Here is an 18,089-nt window from a genome sequence, read left to right as displayed (position 1 = left end):
CGAGAGCGGGTCATAAGGGATGCCCATTGTGAACCTTCATCGGGCCACCTCGGAGTGGAAAAGACATTCGATCGAGTCGTACGAGATTACTATTGGAGAGGGGCCTATCACGACATTCACAACTTTGTGAGGCAATGTCAGGACTGTCAACAGTTCAAAACGTCGCAGCAAGCGCCTCAGGGACTATTGGGTAAAAGAACGGTAGAGAGACCATGGAGCATCGTAGCAGCAGATCTCATGGAGTTTCCGCTTAGCAAAGCCAAGAACAAGTACTTAATAATCTTTCAGGACTTATTTTCAAGATGGGTGGAGCTAAAGGCGGTCAGGGCTGCTACAGGGGCCAACGTGGTTAAAGCACTTGAGGAGCTTGTCCTATTTCGCTGGGGAACGCCGGAGTATCTCTTGACAGATAATGGAAAAGAGTTTGATAACAAATGCGTGAGAGAAGCATTGGCAGAGTATGGAATAACGCATACAACAACGCCTCCATACCATGCTCAGGCAAACCCAGTGGAAAGATCCAATCGAACGCTGAAGACGGCCATCGCGATGTTTGTAGAAAAAGACCATAGAGACTGGGATCAGCATTTACCCGAAATAAGGCATGCAGTCAACACCGCGAAGCAGGCCTCGACGAAGATCTCGCCAGCCTACTTGAACTTCGGAAGGCATCCACTGCCAGTGAAGAGTTTGCGGCGCGAGCTTGAGAAGGGGGAAGGCATAGAGAGCAGATTGGATCCACAAGCGTGGAAAAAGAGGGCCGATAGGTTAGGCTTATTACGAGATCTAGTAACCGAGAACATAGAGAGAGCTCAGGAAAAACAGGCGCGAGCGTATAATAAGGGTAGAAGAAACATCGAATTTAATGTAGGAGACCTAGTAATGCGTAGGACCCACCATCTGTCCAGTGGGATTGATAGGTTTTCAGCCAAGCTAGCCCCTAAATTTGAAGGACCAATCGCGATACTAAAAAAAACTGTCTCCAACAGTCTATATCGTAGAAACGCGTTCCAATAAGCAAAACGCGAAAGTAGATATTGGCGACTTGAAAAGATATATAGCACCAAGATCCACTCGTCAAAGTGGTGAGTCCTCCGAGCGCCAAGGCCACGGAGCACACTCTCAAAAAAATTCTTTATGAATTTTGGTATTATGCAATAGGTCAGCATTGTGTGTTTGCCTCATGTTATCTTGTCTGTGTGTCAAAGTGAGCGATTTATTTTTCAATGATGTGAAAATCTCTGTCGGACATTATTGTTGTTATGGCACATAGCCCTTGAATTGTGGTGAATGAAAGTTTGCAAACGAGGTGTGATGTGTTTGAGCTGAGGACGTACTGCCTTTTATAGAGTGAATTATCTAAGCGAGTGATGCTTTTGTTGAAATTTTGTGAGAAATTCCCTTGGAATGTATGAAAGATTCATGCCAAAAGTTTGTTCATACCAAATGTATTACTTGATGTTCATAGAGAATGTGGTTAAAATTAGAAAAAGTTGTGCTATCCATTTTCTATCCAATAGCTGAAGACAGAATCTCAAAACTGAGTGAACTACTGGTAGAAATCTGTGAAATTGTTGTTATTATATTGTGTTCATAGGTTTCAGTTGCAGGCTCGTTTGTAAGCGGTCCACTCGGACGAGTGTCCGGCTTAGGGAGGGGGTATGTGACGTTGTGCTTGGCGCAGCGTCACTTGCCCAGTTCGAATACGCGCGCCTCTCTCGCGAGCCGTAGAACGGCGGGGCGCTATCTGTTGGCGCCGACAATGTATGTAAGAAAAAAGAAGAGCGGGGCGCGCCGCGCGCGGAGAGTGCCGGCCAACACGTGGTAAGGAGAGTTCGTTGTGAGATGTCCGAGAGAGAAGGTCGTGTGCTATCATCGTCGAGTCACCGACAGCCTGCGAACACCGGGGGTGCGCGTGCCAGCAACCGACCTCGCCGTGTGGGCCCCCCGCAGGCCCCGACCGGAACATCGGGACCCAGCAGTCGACAGCGAGGCGGCCATCTTCGGCTGCCGCCGAGCGGCCACCCAACATCGTGGCCCAGCAGGCGTCGGCACCGCGCGTCATGTTTGCTTGGGAGCGCCCACACCTTTTCTTGTGATAATAAATAGTTCTTATGAAGTTTACTCGTCGGAGTCCATTTTTATGCGCCTCCTTGCGTCCCTCGTGATTTCAGCTGAAGAGCCGCTGCCCACCCCGGGGCACATCAAAGGTGAGCGAGCCCTCCCCTGGGACGAGGAGTGTGATGGGCCAGGTGACAGCCAGCGGCGTGACTCTGCGGCTAGCCATGCGGCTAGCCTGGCGCCCTCAAAACAAGTAGAGTCACGGCCTCCCTTGTCTCGCGGTATCGGGGAAAATTTATCTATGAATTAAATACCGCGTCACAAGGTATTCACTTAATATCTTTTTACAATTACATGTGCCTTCCAAAGTTGCATTAATTCATTCTGCAGAGAGAAGTTGAACAGAAGTTAAGATTGGGAAATATTAATAACTAACATTAACACCTGGGTATTTGAAGAATCGAGGAGTCAGCTGTGTTATTTTAAGTTTAAATTTAGGGTCAAAGGATGAGAAGGATATTTAAATGGAGATAATATAATACTTATTGTGGGTTGCGGTAGTCCAGTGGTTAGGGCATTGGACTGCTGATTGGAGGGTCCCGGGTTCGATTTCCGGGCAAGGCAGTCTGGGCACCTGCAGCTTCACCCAAGCTAAAATGATTGTTTGTGTAGTAGGTCTTCCTGGGAAACCATAACTGGCAAATGGGAAGCAACTGGCCCCCCTACCCTGATGTGTGAATCTTCACATGCTGTATAGGGCTTAGTACTGTGTGATCTCTACCGTCACCTACTAAACCGACCTTTGGGTTGATTACGGTTTTTATGGTTTTTTATAGCATTCATCAAAGGAATAAGTGTTCTGGAGCTTTTTTTGGGATTGGAAGTATCCCAATGAGAAGAATCCTAGAGGGAGTCAAGATGTAATTATTGATTCTAATATTTAGGATTGTGGTATACTACCTTGATCAAAAAGTTCCCGGAATTTATTCAGAAAATTAAAAATACAAGTTTATTCATCTAAATCTATATTGTCCCCTTCAAAGTAATCCCCATCGACTGCAACACACTTATGCCAGCGCTTGATCCAATCCTCGAAACATTTTTTATATTCGGTTTTCGGTATGTCCATCAGTGTTTCCTGCGATTTTTCCATTACTTCCTCTCGGCTGCTAAAACGCGTTCCCCGTAATGGTTTTTTAACTCGATTGAACAGAAAGAAGTCACAGGGAGCCAAATCAGGTGAATTCGGTGGCTGTTGGATGGTATTTGTTGCATTTTTCGTCAAAAAATTAGGAATAATGATAGCACTGTGCGACGGTGCGTTATCATGGTGCAAAATCCACGAGTTTTCTGCCCACATTTCTGGTCTCTTTTGGCGAATTGCTTCACGCAAACGTCTCATAACGCCCAAATAATACTCTTTGTTTACTGTCTGGCAAAAATTCATGATGCACTACACCGTTGTAATCCATGAAAACCGTCAGCATTGCCTTCTTTTTTGACTGAAAACGACGTGGTTTTTTTGGTCTCGGCTCATTTGGTGAACGCCATTCACTTGCCTGATGTCTGGATTGCGTGTCGTACTCATAAACCCACGTCTCTTCTCCAGTAATGATCCTTTTGATGAATGTGGGATCGGATTCAGCCTCGCAAATCATGTCTTTTGCGACGTCAACACGGTCTCTTTTTTGCATGAAATTGAGGTCTTTTGCTGCTACCCGACGGAAACCCAAATCATTAACCACAATGTCTTGGGCGGATCCATAGGCAATGTTCAAGTCCTCCGCTATTTCTCTGATGGTTATTGACCAACATTTCTTTTACTTTATCAATTTTTTCACCGACTTTCGATGTCGATGGTCTGCCACTGCGTTCATCATCTTCGATTGACTCACGACCACTTCTGAACCGCTCGTGCCACTGGTAAACGACCGTTTTTTTTAGAGAATCGTTGCCGAAACACTTTTCCAACATTTCCAACGTCCGTGCGCCACTAAATCCGTTTTTTACGCAAAATTTAATAAAAGTTCGTTGTTGCAAATTTAAATCCATTTCTGCAATTGTAAAAAATCGCCAACACACACAGAGATAGATGTACTCTTGGCTACGTAACTTTTGCAAATGTCAAGTTATGACACTAAGATTTAAAGGGAATATCAACAACAGATGTACCAATTTAACAAAAAAAACAGAACTCAAATCGGAACGATGGGAGCGCCACACGGTGGTTATTCCGGGAACTTTTTGATCAAGGTAGTATTGTACAATATAGATAGCAGGGCATTGCTGGCACTTCTGGCAGTGAACCTTTTACAATAAGAAGCATTTAATAATTTTAGTGACTGGATCATTTAGCTTTGATTTCATGTCACTCAGAAACATGATCATTGAAATACATTTCAAATGTTGGTTTTTAAAAGGTAAAGTGGACAGAAAGAAAACAAACGAGTAATTGCTGTTGGTAGATGAAGAAGAAAACGCAGCAAAACATCTTAAGAAGGAAAAAATGATGACGTCAGAGTTCTTGTAAATCCAATGGTTCAGCCCAAAGCACCAACAAAATGTCATGGTTTGCAGACTAAACTTTAACAAAGAAACTGCCTTTTTACCAAAATTAACACTCAAAAAAGTGAATAAAATGTTAGCCAAAGATATTGAAATGGCATTTATAAATTTCCAACTGGAAAAAGTTATTTGCATTTTGATTTTACATATGCTTGATACATCTCAACTGATGGTTCAAATGAACTAAAAAGGAGATACTGAGGGCAGTCAAAAGGCTGTTCCTGATTCAAAAGTATATCTACAACAATGGCAAGACCATTTTATCTATTTCCAGCTGCTGATCCTTTCCCAGGCATTCTTCATCCCACGGAATCTTAATTACACACTCATCCTTAATTTCTAGTTCTTAATTTAAAGACAAGCAGAATTCTCCATTATTATATTAAGAGTTCTGCAACATCAAAGAAAAGCATTACTGCTGCTGAAAGTGCAAATTCATGTTAAGAAGATAGTAAAAATTCAAATGGCAAAGTTCAACTGTGAACAATACTGATTTCAAAGCACAGATTGCTTATTATGCAAGCAACATGAATATAAACACTCACCAAATTCTCTGCTTTATCATTGCTGGACCTGTCACCTTGCATTGATTTGATTGGCAATTCTACATCATTTTCTGGAGCAGCAGAGCAACCACTAGAAGTGTGAACCTCCACATTGACAAGGATCACATCATTCCAGACATTCACAGCCTTACTCTCTTCAGCATCACTGGCAGTTGCATCATCAGCAATCTTTCTCCAATCTCACCAGAAAACTAAGTCAATATAAAAATGGCAGACAAAAATGGTAATTTAAAAATGGCAGATGATAAAAATTTCAAAAAAAGAGTATCACACCAACAAACCTTTTGAGCCAATTGAAAAATGAGCAGCAGTAGAAAACCTAATTAATATCAGAGACTTAAATCATTAACTTTGGGAAATAATATTTGTTAAGACTGCAATGCATTGTTGTTGAATTCTTTCAACTAAATCTTCACTTTGTTGTCATTAATAGTGACCATGCAATTTCTTCATGTGGCTACTGTATACTTGTCATTTGTCTCAAATGCTGTTCTTTGATGCATATGATTAACAAATGCTATGGCATTACTCAATATCCATATTTTGCACGAAGCAAAATAAACCGTGTCCCCTCCTGGCCCTTCCAAACCTTTGTTGCAATGGCTGAGGATATAACTCTGCTCCTTATAAATCACCAAAAGGAAAGGTTGATTTTGTAGTCAATGAGAGTTAACCAAATATTAAGCCATACCCTGAATTATGTGAAATTCAGGGTATTAAAAAAGGTATTAAAAAGGGAAGAGAGTCTAATTTTCTTCTCATTCCCAAAATAGTTTTCAAGGGGGACATCTGGTACCTTTTAAGGATAAGACAGGGAAGGTGAATGGCAGAGGATGACTATAGGTGTACATGACTGGATGTGATCTCAAGGCACTTCCTCTCTGACCCTTATTGACCATTAATTGACTCTCTGACCCTAATTGACAATTAAACATGGGGATCTCCATGCAGCCGGGATGGGGTGATGTCATTAAACATGTCTAAAATGTACTTATAATTGGAATACACTCTCGATCCCTGGCATAAATTTACATCCCATAGGCACTCCAGCCACGTGATGTCGACCCTTGCCGTGTCCTGGACTAAGAATATGGGGAGTTTCAAAATGTATGTTATCCAGGCAATATATGCTGCTGCCTTGGATATATCCTTTTGTTAGATTCTCTGGACCACATCAATAATGTGACTGATCTGCTTTAATGTGTACTTTGTCAAGCTTAGCTACATTAAAGCGGTGTCTATATGTAACGCCAGATATTTTATTCTCACTGATGGAATTTATGAGCTCTTTTCAAGATCTTGCAATATTCCTAGGTCCACTTTATGAACTGAATTATTTGTTTCACTAATGTTGTTTGGTCACTACTCAACAGGATTAGCCAATCATCCAGATATTCTATCATGAATACCTGGAGTTTCTCATACAGTTCACTTCTAATTGCCTGCACCTTCCATTGCAAAATGGTGGGTGCAAATGTAAGACCCATTGGGAGTCTCATCCAAATGTAATGGGTTCCCTGGTGATAAACCCTATGAAAATGGCCGTGCTGCTGGGTATCTGCCAAAAGGCAGCTTTTATATCCAATTTAATCAAATTGATATTGATGGGAATTTCCTCTAGATTCTGTGCAGCTGAGTGGAGGGTGAACTTCGGAGTTCCGATTTACTTGATATGATGGTTAAAGGTCTTGAATGATCCTCTTGCCATCTCCTGCTTTCAACATTGCTACAAAGGCAAAGTTGCACATCGTCTTTTCCATTGTCAGGATCCCACTGTTTACCACCATTGTCATATATGCATTGATCACCAGTGTTGAACATGTCGGCAGGAAGATAAATGGCCCTCCTTTCTGGTGTTAGTACGTTGATGCCCCAACCAATGGTCTAACTGGGGGATGCAAATGTATATGGGTATCTGCCTGTGCTAAGGAAGAAGAGCCTTCCTCTTCTTCTGGTCCTGGTGACAGTGGCTGCTCCTTTGGTTCCCATTCCTCGTCTGGCTCTGAGAAACATAGCCTTTGTCATTGTCATGCATTTCATGCATAGGGAGTTGCAGTGGCTATTGCTATACACTCATCTCTTGGTATGGGTCCATATCAAGTCCACTATCTCCCACTGTATTTTATGTACTTGTCACTATTTCCTGTTTCTCACGTTCATTTACCATTGATTCTCCTGAAGATAAGGAGTTTGCCTACCACTCCTTGGGGTCTTGGGGCTCTGGAATTTGAAGAACTCAACAAGGACCCAGGTTGATTAGCCATCTTGTTCGGAATGCTTGGTGCCACAGGGTATAATGGCATGGGCATAGGCATTTGGCACAGGAATGCATGTCCCTACACCATCCTCTGCCCTGAAAGGGCTGCCTGGATCGCTGAGTATAGGCATTCTTGGCTCCTGCTGGTCTGCTGGGCTATCTTCCCGGCTGGTATAGTTGTTGTGCTGGAGCTTGTACTATAATGGTGGGCTGCGGCTGGATAGTATTCCAAGGCAGCCGTAGCAGGGTGTTACCCATTATTTCTTGTAATCGCGTGGCTGTTTCCCAGCCATGTGCCTGGAAGATAGCAAGTACCTGGATTCTTTTGTTTACTACATGTTTTACCAGGCCCAGGAGCATCATTCAATTGGCCACAATGGCTACCATTACATGAAACTCGTGGAGGTCATGCCGGGCCAGCTTAGGTGAATTACTGCCATCCTTATCTTGATGGCACATGGTGAAGACCTCATTGTTGTCCTCTGGTGGGGTGATCCATGTGGCTGGGCTTGCGAAGCATAGTGCCACAAACATCTTCTCCAGTGCCATCCTTGGTGCTGGAGGTAGCAGTGTTACTGGTCTTGCTGACTGACCGGGCTAGATTTGCGATTGCTTAATGGTCTGCATCTCTTGGGACAAGGACTCAAATTGTGTCTGCAGGGCTGGAGCCCAAGCAGGTGGCTCCTTATATTGCTTCTGTTGAAATAAATTCACTTGAATTTCTTGCTTTCTCATAATTATTCATTATGGATGCATTATTCTCTGAGGAAATGAATCCAAAGTTAACTGACAGTACAGGGACTCTAGTTCTTCAATATCAACCATTAAAAACTAAGGCAATTAATGAAAACATGATCTTACATCCCTTGGAAATGATCCACCTGAAGAATGGCCATAAATTGAAGCAACATAATAAACATCAAATGGCCACAAGTTTATTACAAGAATAAGGAGCAAAATTACTTTAACAAGGGTTTAGGGAATGGAAATATCTGGGCAAGGTGAATCCCACATTTGCTGAAAGCCATTTACCAACAAATCTTCCAACAAATTTTTAGCAATGTTTCAAACAATTCAAGAGGAAACTGATCCATTTTTTGCTATTAGTTATCAGAATTAATGAGACATGGCTCCTAACACTACCAGCAAGAAACAAAATATCCATCAAAGCCTTCCTTGAAAGCCAGAATCTTAGTGCCAAAGATACCCAAGTAGAACCATCTAATTTGGCAAAGTGCCTTGATATGCAAACCAATCCAGAACCCGAAGTTCTAAATGACTAAATAAGTGAACCTTCTAGGTAGTCTCCCCTATTTCCCTTTCTTCCATCAAGAGATGGTCCTCATGAATGAATTACTTCAATGCTAATTTATCCTGAAGGCTGCTTCCACCAGAGGTAACAGCAATCAAAACCTATTTTTGTGCAGAGCCTGATACTTCAAACTCCAAACATCCAACCCGCTTTCTATAAGATGAAGTCAGGAAAATAATCCCCAGAGTTGTACAGACTTTGTTGAGATGATGAAAATGAGAACACTGCTTTGTAATCATTTTTGTTTCTCTTGCCGTCCATCCTATCTAATGAATTGCGCCCTGTGTAATGGATTACATTGTCAGCAGTTCTCTGTGAGTCAGAACTTGGTTTTTTTCTGCTGGTTGATTGTAAGCACATTGCCGCCGCCCCAAGGAAAGGGGAAAAGTCCCAATTTGACTCAGTGAGATCAGCCTTTTCAACAAAATCGAAATATGCAGAGGCTGGCAAAAAAATTTGCAATTCACTGGTTTTTCTTTATTTATTTATAATATTTTCTGCATGTCTTTTTGATTTTTTATTATGTTTAAATATCGTAGTTTAATTGAAAAATATTTTTAAAAAACATTAGTTTTGTGTCTAAAAATCGAAATATAATTGCTAAAAAATATTCTTCAAATTTATGATACTGTAGTAATTACATTAATTTTTCAGATGATGTAAATATATTACATCATTATTAACTACAATATTATATTAAAAAAAAAAAAACTGCATATGGATATCCAAACAAATGTTCTTCTTCATAATGTTTTTTTTCTAAGGTGATACATTTTTTTTAAATTACCCTTCGCACTTCTCACTAGTACCCCTGAGATCTCCGCTGCACTAAGAGGGTTAAATATTGTTATCATGATATACATAATTATGCTGAGATTTGTCACTTTATCAATTATTTTTCATTTGAAGAAATTACATAAAACAGGATAATAATGTCACTTTGTTACAAAGTTGTAATTAAAGTTTTACAATCCTTTCTATAGAGTGAAATAAGCTCTAGGATCTTACATTTTTATGATCATTTTCACCAATATCTATAAGGAATTATACCGGACAAGGTGCCACTGACAAAAACATGGTTGGATAGCCAGGTAGGAGGTTCGGCCATGGCTGAGGGAATGGGGACGTGAGGGCATACCATGCTGTTTGGTTTGCACTGCCACTTGTTTAGAGAGATTTTCTATCTTCTCTATCAGTGTACTAATAACTGGGTTGGGGGCCACTGCCAAAAATAAATTAACAGCCACACATAGCATTATGTGATGTAAGCATGCTTCTTTTTTCTGATTCTTTTCCTATGCCCACCAATACTTTTCCAGGACAATATCTGGTATCCTGTTAAGAACCAGGAAGCTCAGGCCACCAGTAAAGGGGGACCAGAGAGGTGTGTGAAAAAAATCCCACCCAGGTTTCCCGGTATGTAATCCTAATTTCTACTCCTTGAGTACTGGCTCTGCATTTATTAATTATTATTCCTTTACGACACATAAATAAAGTAAATAAAAACCACTTTCATAATGTTTCATTAAATTTCTATTCTTTCATTGGAAAAACCTTTTCTAGAAGGCTAAGTCTTAGATAAGCCCTATCACTATATAATACTGAAAGAAAAACTCTGAATGTTCTAGATACTAGATCATTGCACACTAAGGTTGGCGGAAATATTAATTGAAGATATCAACTAAGCCATAGTTAATATAGAACAATGAATTGATTGAAAAAATGATAGTACAAGGACACATAAAAAACTTGCACCTTTATTATTTAAAATTCGGGCCAAAAGATTCATTGCTGTATTTATTAATGCAACAAAAATTATGTCAATATTAAAAAATAACCATAAATATTGGATGAATTATATGTCGTAGGTATAGGGTAGTCAGAATATAATATAATTCTAGTGAGATGTAAGTAAGCTTCTATTGACATCCCATTTATGTACATGTCATTGAATGTTTTGAAGTAAACATTGATCACTTTATTATTCATTTGCAAATTTGACCACCATTTTTTGCCTATGAACAAACATACCAGCGTAAATTCATTCCCTGCGTCTCAGTTATTTTGTCATAGTTGGAAAGAAAATCTGTAATTTAGAATTAATGCACTTTTAATGCCCGTATCAAAATGTGGAAGGTCCAATTTTCGGAGTTCCTCTCGTAATACGCAAAACCTTTGGTATATCAACACATTGGTTCATTTTTAGAATTTTACGCCGAAAAAATAAATCACACAATTTTCACTTCAAGTCATAATTCTTATTAGAAATATTTATCCCGAGAAAATATTCATGTAAACAAAAAATCAATTTAACAGGATTAAAATTTTTAGTTTAGGTACAAAATAAAATATACACACATAAGGTAATGCTGAATTTAAGTAATTTTTTTTAAATTTCTCGGCAGTGCAAAAGAGTTATAAATTCACAGGAATGACCACTTTCTATTAAAGTGAGAGTTTAAATAATTTAAAAATATTTAAATATGGCGATCACTTAGCGCCGAAATGAAACGAAATCGATTCTCGAACTCGCACTTAGTAATCGATTCAGAACGAACGACCTATCGAAATGTAGTCGGCCATTTTGAAAGTTACTGTTTTGTTATAGTAAATGTTGACAGATTGAAGTGCTCCAAAGATGCCTCGACACGAAAGTTTAAAGTGTAGATTATGTCTTAGCCGTGGTGGACGGTATACAAATATTTTTTATGAAAACAACGATGCTGAGAAATTGGTGCGGGAAGCAATAGAAGAGTTGTTGGAATTGGAAGTAAGCTACGAGTTGTATGTTTACGTATTATTGATAATGATGCTTTTACAGTAAATTTATCACGAAATGTGCGACAATGCCCTATTTTAGCTGAAAATAGCCTTCAAATTATTCGGATAATGATTCGAGCCCCATTGAGAGCGAAAGTTTAGGGCTTAATACTTTGATAATCATGTTTATATAGGTAGTCAGGGAAAGGAGCAACCCGTGGTTGCTGTGCTACAAATGCTTTAAACTGCTGACGGATTTCTACATGTTTAAGCAGCAGTGCCATGAAAACCACCATCGATTGAACAGTCAAAGGACAAAGAGACACGCGGAGAGAAATAACCGCCGCGCAACGGTGAGTCGAGGCCAATTATGGTTGGTATTTTGTAATGTTATGAGGAATGTTTTGGATAACGTTATGCGTCAACGGAAGTAACTTAAATTGAATAATGAACATATTTATTTTTAAGAAGTTTCCTCGCTATTGTACGCAAGTGTTAAGGTCTTATTACCAAATGACTTATACTGGCGTTTATATACAAATTTGGAATTAACCACTCTTCTGTTAACACTTCAAGCAATTTTATTCAATATTCAATTGGAAATCTCAAGTTACAGTGAGCTGAGAGTGAATTTTAATTAAAGTGTGAATATATTAAATGCAAGTAGGCAATCAATTTTCATAAATTGTGAGTTAACCGCAAAGGATGATAATATACAAATGTCCATGTAAACAATGATATCTCGTATTAAAATAAGATCTTGGAGTACTCCCTAGAATATTCTTTTGGTTCTTAATTTCATTAAGTCATTCAATTTTAAGGAAATTGCCTCTAATATTTGTAACTCTATGAAGTAAAAGCACAATAAACTCGTTGATAGCAATTATTTAGTGATGTTAAAGGTAATTAGTAGGAATTATTTTGTGAAGTATTCATAATTTTAAAAAGATTAAAAAATAATGCACTTTTTAAACAAGTGTTGAGGGGAATGTTGGAAAGAGATTGATCCTTTTGATATATTTTATTAGTTAATATATTTTTTCAATTGATATCTTCTATTTTAATAAAAAAACTCGTAATTAAAACTTTTTTGTATTTTTTTGCCAACAGTTCATTAATATTTTTAAAACTCATAAACTAAGGCTTCTATTAACTTGAGTTGCAATAACCCTATTTAAATAGTTATTAATATCTACTAAAGGCTGTATAATTGTAGGCTGCTCAATTTCATTTTACAGCATTTCACTTATCATTTTTTTCAGGATGTTACTACAAGTATATCCACTGGAGAAAATATATTTCCAAATAATCGTGTCACATTAATTTTAATAAATTTCATTGTTGGTTTATTGTAGAAGAATCTAAAGGTAGAGACAGAGTCAAATGATGCCTCCAGTGATAGTGATGTGGGAGTTGCCAATTTGCGGGTGGTCACTAGAGCATCAAGCATATTAGGAGAAATATGCAATCCCAGTGTGAACAGGGTAAGTACTTTCCAAAGAAACTGCGGGAGATGCCGCAACAGTAACTTTTAACGGAGTCATCCGCTAATGTATTCTAAAATTGATACCTTTATTCCCTTGATTCTATGGAAATGAATTTTGGTAACAATTTTGAATAAATCCATTAAATTGAAGAAATTACTTGTTATTCAGTGAATAAAGAGAAACTGAGATTTATCTTAATCCTTCATACATGTCAATAATGGTCTGATGTTATGTATCTAATCTCTTAAAATTCTCATTTTTAATGCTGAAATCAGCTATCAGGTGGTTTGGTTTTGCATTTTCGAATTACATCCTTAAATAATTGCTTTTGCTGTTATATCTTGCAGTGCTTCAGATATAAATTATCCCCCACAAGTAAATATTGATACTCTCATTACATATCCATAAAATATTAAGAAAAAAGCACTGCTGTGTAATTTTGTATTGCATTCATGCATAGGAAATATATATGCATAAAAATGAAATAGAAAATGTGTATCAAGAATTTAAAATTCAATTTCAATGTTCATCTACTTTTTAAAATCTTTTTCAATATTTATATTTTGAACAATTAGGTTCAGATCACAGTAAAAAGAGAAACTTCAGATTATGAAGATCAGGAAACTGTTGAAATGACAGCTAGGCTAAAAATAGGAGATCACATTGTAGATAATCATGAAGAAGATTCTCTTCAGGTAAGGAAGACATTGGAACAGTTTGACATTTTCAAAGCTCATCCAAAGCTTTTGTTATTTTGCAAATACTTATTCATTTGCTTTTGAAAAGACTTAAGTGACACTGATATATTAGAAATTTGTTTATTATAATTTTCTATCAGTAACTGAAGTTCCATATGTTTACTGTTTAATAATTATTCAATTAACTCAGGGGATCGTAGTGAAGACAGAGGAAGTGGATGTTAAAGACCAAGAGGCCAATGAAATTACATCTAGCCAGGGAGATGTGGACCAAAATGTGAAGAATCCGGGAGGAACTTCTCTAAAGGTAATTAATAAACTAAATCTGTGATATTAGTGCTGTAATGGCTGATGTTTCTTTTTTCAACTCACGAAAACTTAAAGTAGAAAAGTTTTCTGTAAGTCATCTTATAAAATACAATACTTTATACTAAATCTTTGATGCACAGATAGGTATTTATGAAAGCCACTAATTTTTTTGGCTTGAAAGATTATACACATCTATGTAATAACTTGCTAATCAAAAAGACAATAATGTTATATTATTGCTTGTTATATAAAGAATGTGTTTTTATTGCATGTGATTTGTAAGTATTTTTCAATGCAAGAAGGTATATCTATGAATAAATATAGTAGTAAAATAATAAATGAAACAATTACTGTAGTATGACATTGCAGAAGGTTTTGTATAAAAGTTATCAGACCATAATGGTGGAAGTTTAAGGTAAAGAGAGTTGAAATTTCCTTAAATGATAGTCATTAGGACATTACCAATCATCAAGTCATCATAAGAAATTCAGGCAAATTGCAAGAAGAAGGCATTTATAATCTAAGTGATGTAAATACTCATTTAAATTCTTAAATAAAGAACTTGATCTTCGGGAACCATTTGATGGAATTTTGATTGTACTTCTGATTAAATTCATAATATAGAATAGTTCTTGTTCAATGATTCTGTACAGTCCAACATTTATCTGATTTTTTCATGCATGTCAACTAAAGGCCTGATATAATTTATCTAATCTCATCTGTAATTCTCATTTATAATGTTTCAATTATCTAATGAGAGTTTATTTTTCATTTTAAATATGTTTCCATCATTTATTGGTTTTCTTTTGATACCTAGTGATATTATTCATAAAAAATAATTAATGCTCAAGGTAAATATTGAAAATTTAATACCAAATGCACTTTTAATCAATTTTGAATTCCATTAATATTAAAAAAATTAATAAATCTTTAAAATTATACCTTAAATCATTTATTTTTACTGTATTCTCACCATTTAACTAACTTTGCAGACGATTGTAGACATGGATAAAATAGCAATTGAACAGCAGGAAACTGTTCCAGCTAGGCATAGGGATATGGACAACAATGTGGAGAATCCAGAAGTGACTTCTGAGGTATTTAAGAAATATTATAACCATAATGGCACCAATATAACCAAATTATTTTGGTAATATATGTGCTGTTATTGTAAATGCTTCTTTTTACAAGTCGTGAATATCCCAAAATAGAACAGATATATGTTTGGCATTTAAGAACCCTATCAAAATGTCTTTTTAAGAGTTTTCATTTTTTAGGAACAGTGATAGGTGACATTGTAAGGCTAATTGGAGGTGTAATATAGTGTCAAATGTTTTTTTATATAATTTCATGTATTTTATGTTGGTTGTAATAACCTTGTTGACACTTTTTCTTAGCCCATTCAGGACTTTTAGGTAAAAAAATATAAAATGCAGTTCCTTCCTCAGGTACAAAGTTTTAATTGACCACATTGTAAGCATAAAATAAAATTATAGATACTTCTTTGACTCTTAAATTGCCTGATGGAGATCTTTTACATTTGTAAGAATATTCAATTATTTTACTTAATTTTAATGTTTTTCAATACCATTCTTAACTGTTATCTTCTTTTAAATGTTGCAGAAGGCCATAGTTGCAGACCTTACTCTGTTTATGTTGACCTATAAAATATTCCAGATAAAACTATTACAGTCTTTGATGTGAGCAAATTTTTAAATAAATGTGTGCACTGTCATATTAGCCAACCAACATAAACCACGGTCAAATTGACCAGTTTCTGTTGGTTCAGAATTCAGCAGCTCACTAATATTTTGCTCATGGAAATGAGTTACATGCCTTGACAAATTAAGATAAAAGGAAAACAGTGACCTTACCCTAGATGTGAATATCTCAACCTGAAAGTTATATTATTGATAAATCATGTTGGAAAAAATTCGTACATGTCTATAATCATTTAGAATATCCAATTTTTGCTTATATTCCCTTCTTATTAATGTTATAAATTAATATAAAACCTTTAAGATAATTTGACAAATGGCCTTACAATTTCTAAGTACCATTCAAAATTTGCTTTTCTCTGCAACATTAATGATGCACAAAATTTCTCATTCAGAAATAATATGTAACCTAGGGAAAATATATTATCTTTTTTCTATATGATATGCCTATGAATATTATAATTTTAAGTTATGCCTATGTAAGGCTTATTTTTAGGTGAACTTTACATTTACCTATCAAACATCTTGGTGTTGATTATGATTATATATGTTTATTAAGGAGCTGTGTGTGCTTTCAAGCCTTCAGAAGGATTCAGAGATCCATGGTGTTGATTTGGTGAATGATAAAAGAAGAAATTTGATGGTGTTGAGAAGTTCAATGAAAGCTATTAACCATTCAGTACAAAAGTCATCAATTGAGGAAGAGGACATTTGTTCAGCCAACACTAATGTGAATTTGATGGATGATGATAACTGTGAAGAAGTTGAGGTTCAGGTAAGGAAAGAAAGCTATTATGCATTTCTTTTATAAACAATGCTCTTTGATAACCATATGCATTATGTTTTATTCTGAGTTATTTGCTTTTTAAACTTAGGTAATGTTATGAGATGAAATTGCCTTCCATGTGGTTTTGCATGGCTTAATCCTTCTTTAAATGAGGACTGGCATAAAAAATCTTTATTAACTTTATTGAATCATACTTTAATTTAATTCAACTATTAACAGTATCAAATGTTCTGTGTTTAAGAAAATGAAGGACTACTAAATTATTTAAGCACCATTGTAATTGAAGAAATTAGCTCCCAAGATATTTGTTCCTGATTAAATTATTTTGAAATTTTTACCATCTGTCATAATAGATAAGAATGAGTATGCTTGGCATTGTTATCATAATAGATGAAGAGAGCTCTAGATAGGAAATTTCAGCAATCAATTAGGGCTGTCAATGTTCAAAATGACCAGGTTAATTTCTTGAAGAAGATCATGATTCCAATTAGACAATGTGATGACATTTTATAGTTTGTTAAAGAATCTTATTGCTATGAGAACAATAAGCCGCCAGACCTACCCTCTGCATTTCATGCTATTTCATTTAATTGGAGGGCCAAAACTATTATTCACAATTTGAGGCATTTTCTTGTTAACAGTATTTAAATATTTTCATTTTATATTTTTAATCCATGGATATCAAAGGTTTACTTATATTTTAACAGTAAGCTCTCCTATAATTTACCTTCTCTAAACTTGAATTTAAACACTGGAAATATCATTCAATGTAGGAAGGTTCAATGAATGAGTTTAATGTTTTTGAAGAAATTTAAACAAATGTTCTTTATAACTGCATTCTAAAATTATTAATTTAGATAGGAATGTTAAATTTTAAACCTTGTTTAATTTTATTGATTAGGTTTGAAAGTTTTTTGGGGATTTTTATAAATGTTTTACATGGATGCAATATACATTGGTTATGTTGGTATTTTTCAGGATGATTTGGAAGATATAGAATGGCATTTATCCTCTGATGAAGAAGTAGACAATAAGGAAGAATGTTATGCTGATACTTTGGAGGATATGGATGGAATTACATCAGAACAGTTGAAGACACAAGGTGAGAGGAGCTGGAGAGACTGTTGCCTTACTTTTGCATTTTGAATATTTTAGAAATACCTAAAATGTCACATACAATGTTATGACTAATTACAAAAATTGATGGGAAAATATTTAAAACAGAATAAATTTGTAACAGAATTATTATTATCAGGTAATCTACCAGACAAGGTAGCTTTATGGATAGACATAAATACTAATTAAGTAATTTGTTACCCCTAGCAAAACACAACATACTATTCCCTATCAGGTCTCTCTTTAGCTCTGAGTACTTTCTTTCTCTCATCATCCAGTCTAACATCCCTATTCTGTTTCTTCCCTTTCCTCATTTGCCTAACATTCTAGCCTCCATTAGTCTTCAACATCCGCCTGCAAGTTAATAACCCCTTCAGCAACTTTTCCTCCCTCCATAAGATATCTCCCAGCAAACCTCTTTCTTTGCCCATTATACCAAGTACTTCGTCATTT

The 18,089-nt window shown here is 36.4% G+C and overlaps 1 protein-coding gene across 1 annotated transcript in view; it reads left to right on the top strand.

Moving 5' to 3' along the window:
* The first annotated feature begins 15,019 nt into the window (after positions 1-15,019).
* Positions 15,020-18,089, top strand: part of LOC139686264 (uncharacterized) — a 275,732-nt gene continuing 272,662 nt past the window's right edge. The window contains exons 1-3 of the mRNA XM_071583416.1: positions 15,020-15,112; positions 16,293-16,508; positions 17,499-17,622. Of these exons, the coding sequence (XP_071439517.1) occupies positions 15,020-15,112; positions 16,293-16,508; positions 17,499-17,622 (433 nt within the window). The remainder of the gene's footprint in view (positions 15,113-16,292; positions 16,509-17,498; positions 17,623-18,089) is intronic.

This window comes from Hetaerina americana, unplaced genomic scaffold (assembly GCF_022747635.1).
Source record: "Hetaerina americana unplaced genomic scaffold, ioHetAmer1.1.p SCAF_137, whole genome shotgun sequence".
Lineage (NCBI taxonomy): Eukaryota > Metazoa > Arthropoda > Insecta > Odonata > Calopterygidae > Hetaerina > Hetaerina americana.
Note: the sequence above shows the minus strand (reverse complement) of the source record. Positions and strands in the feature narration are given on the sequence as shown.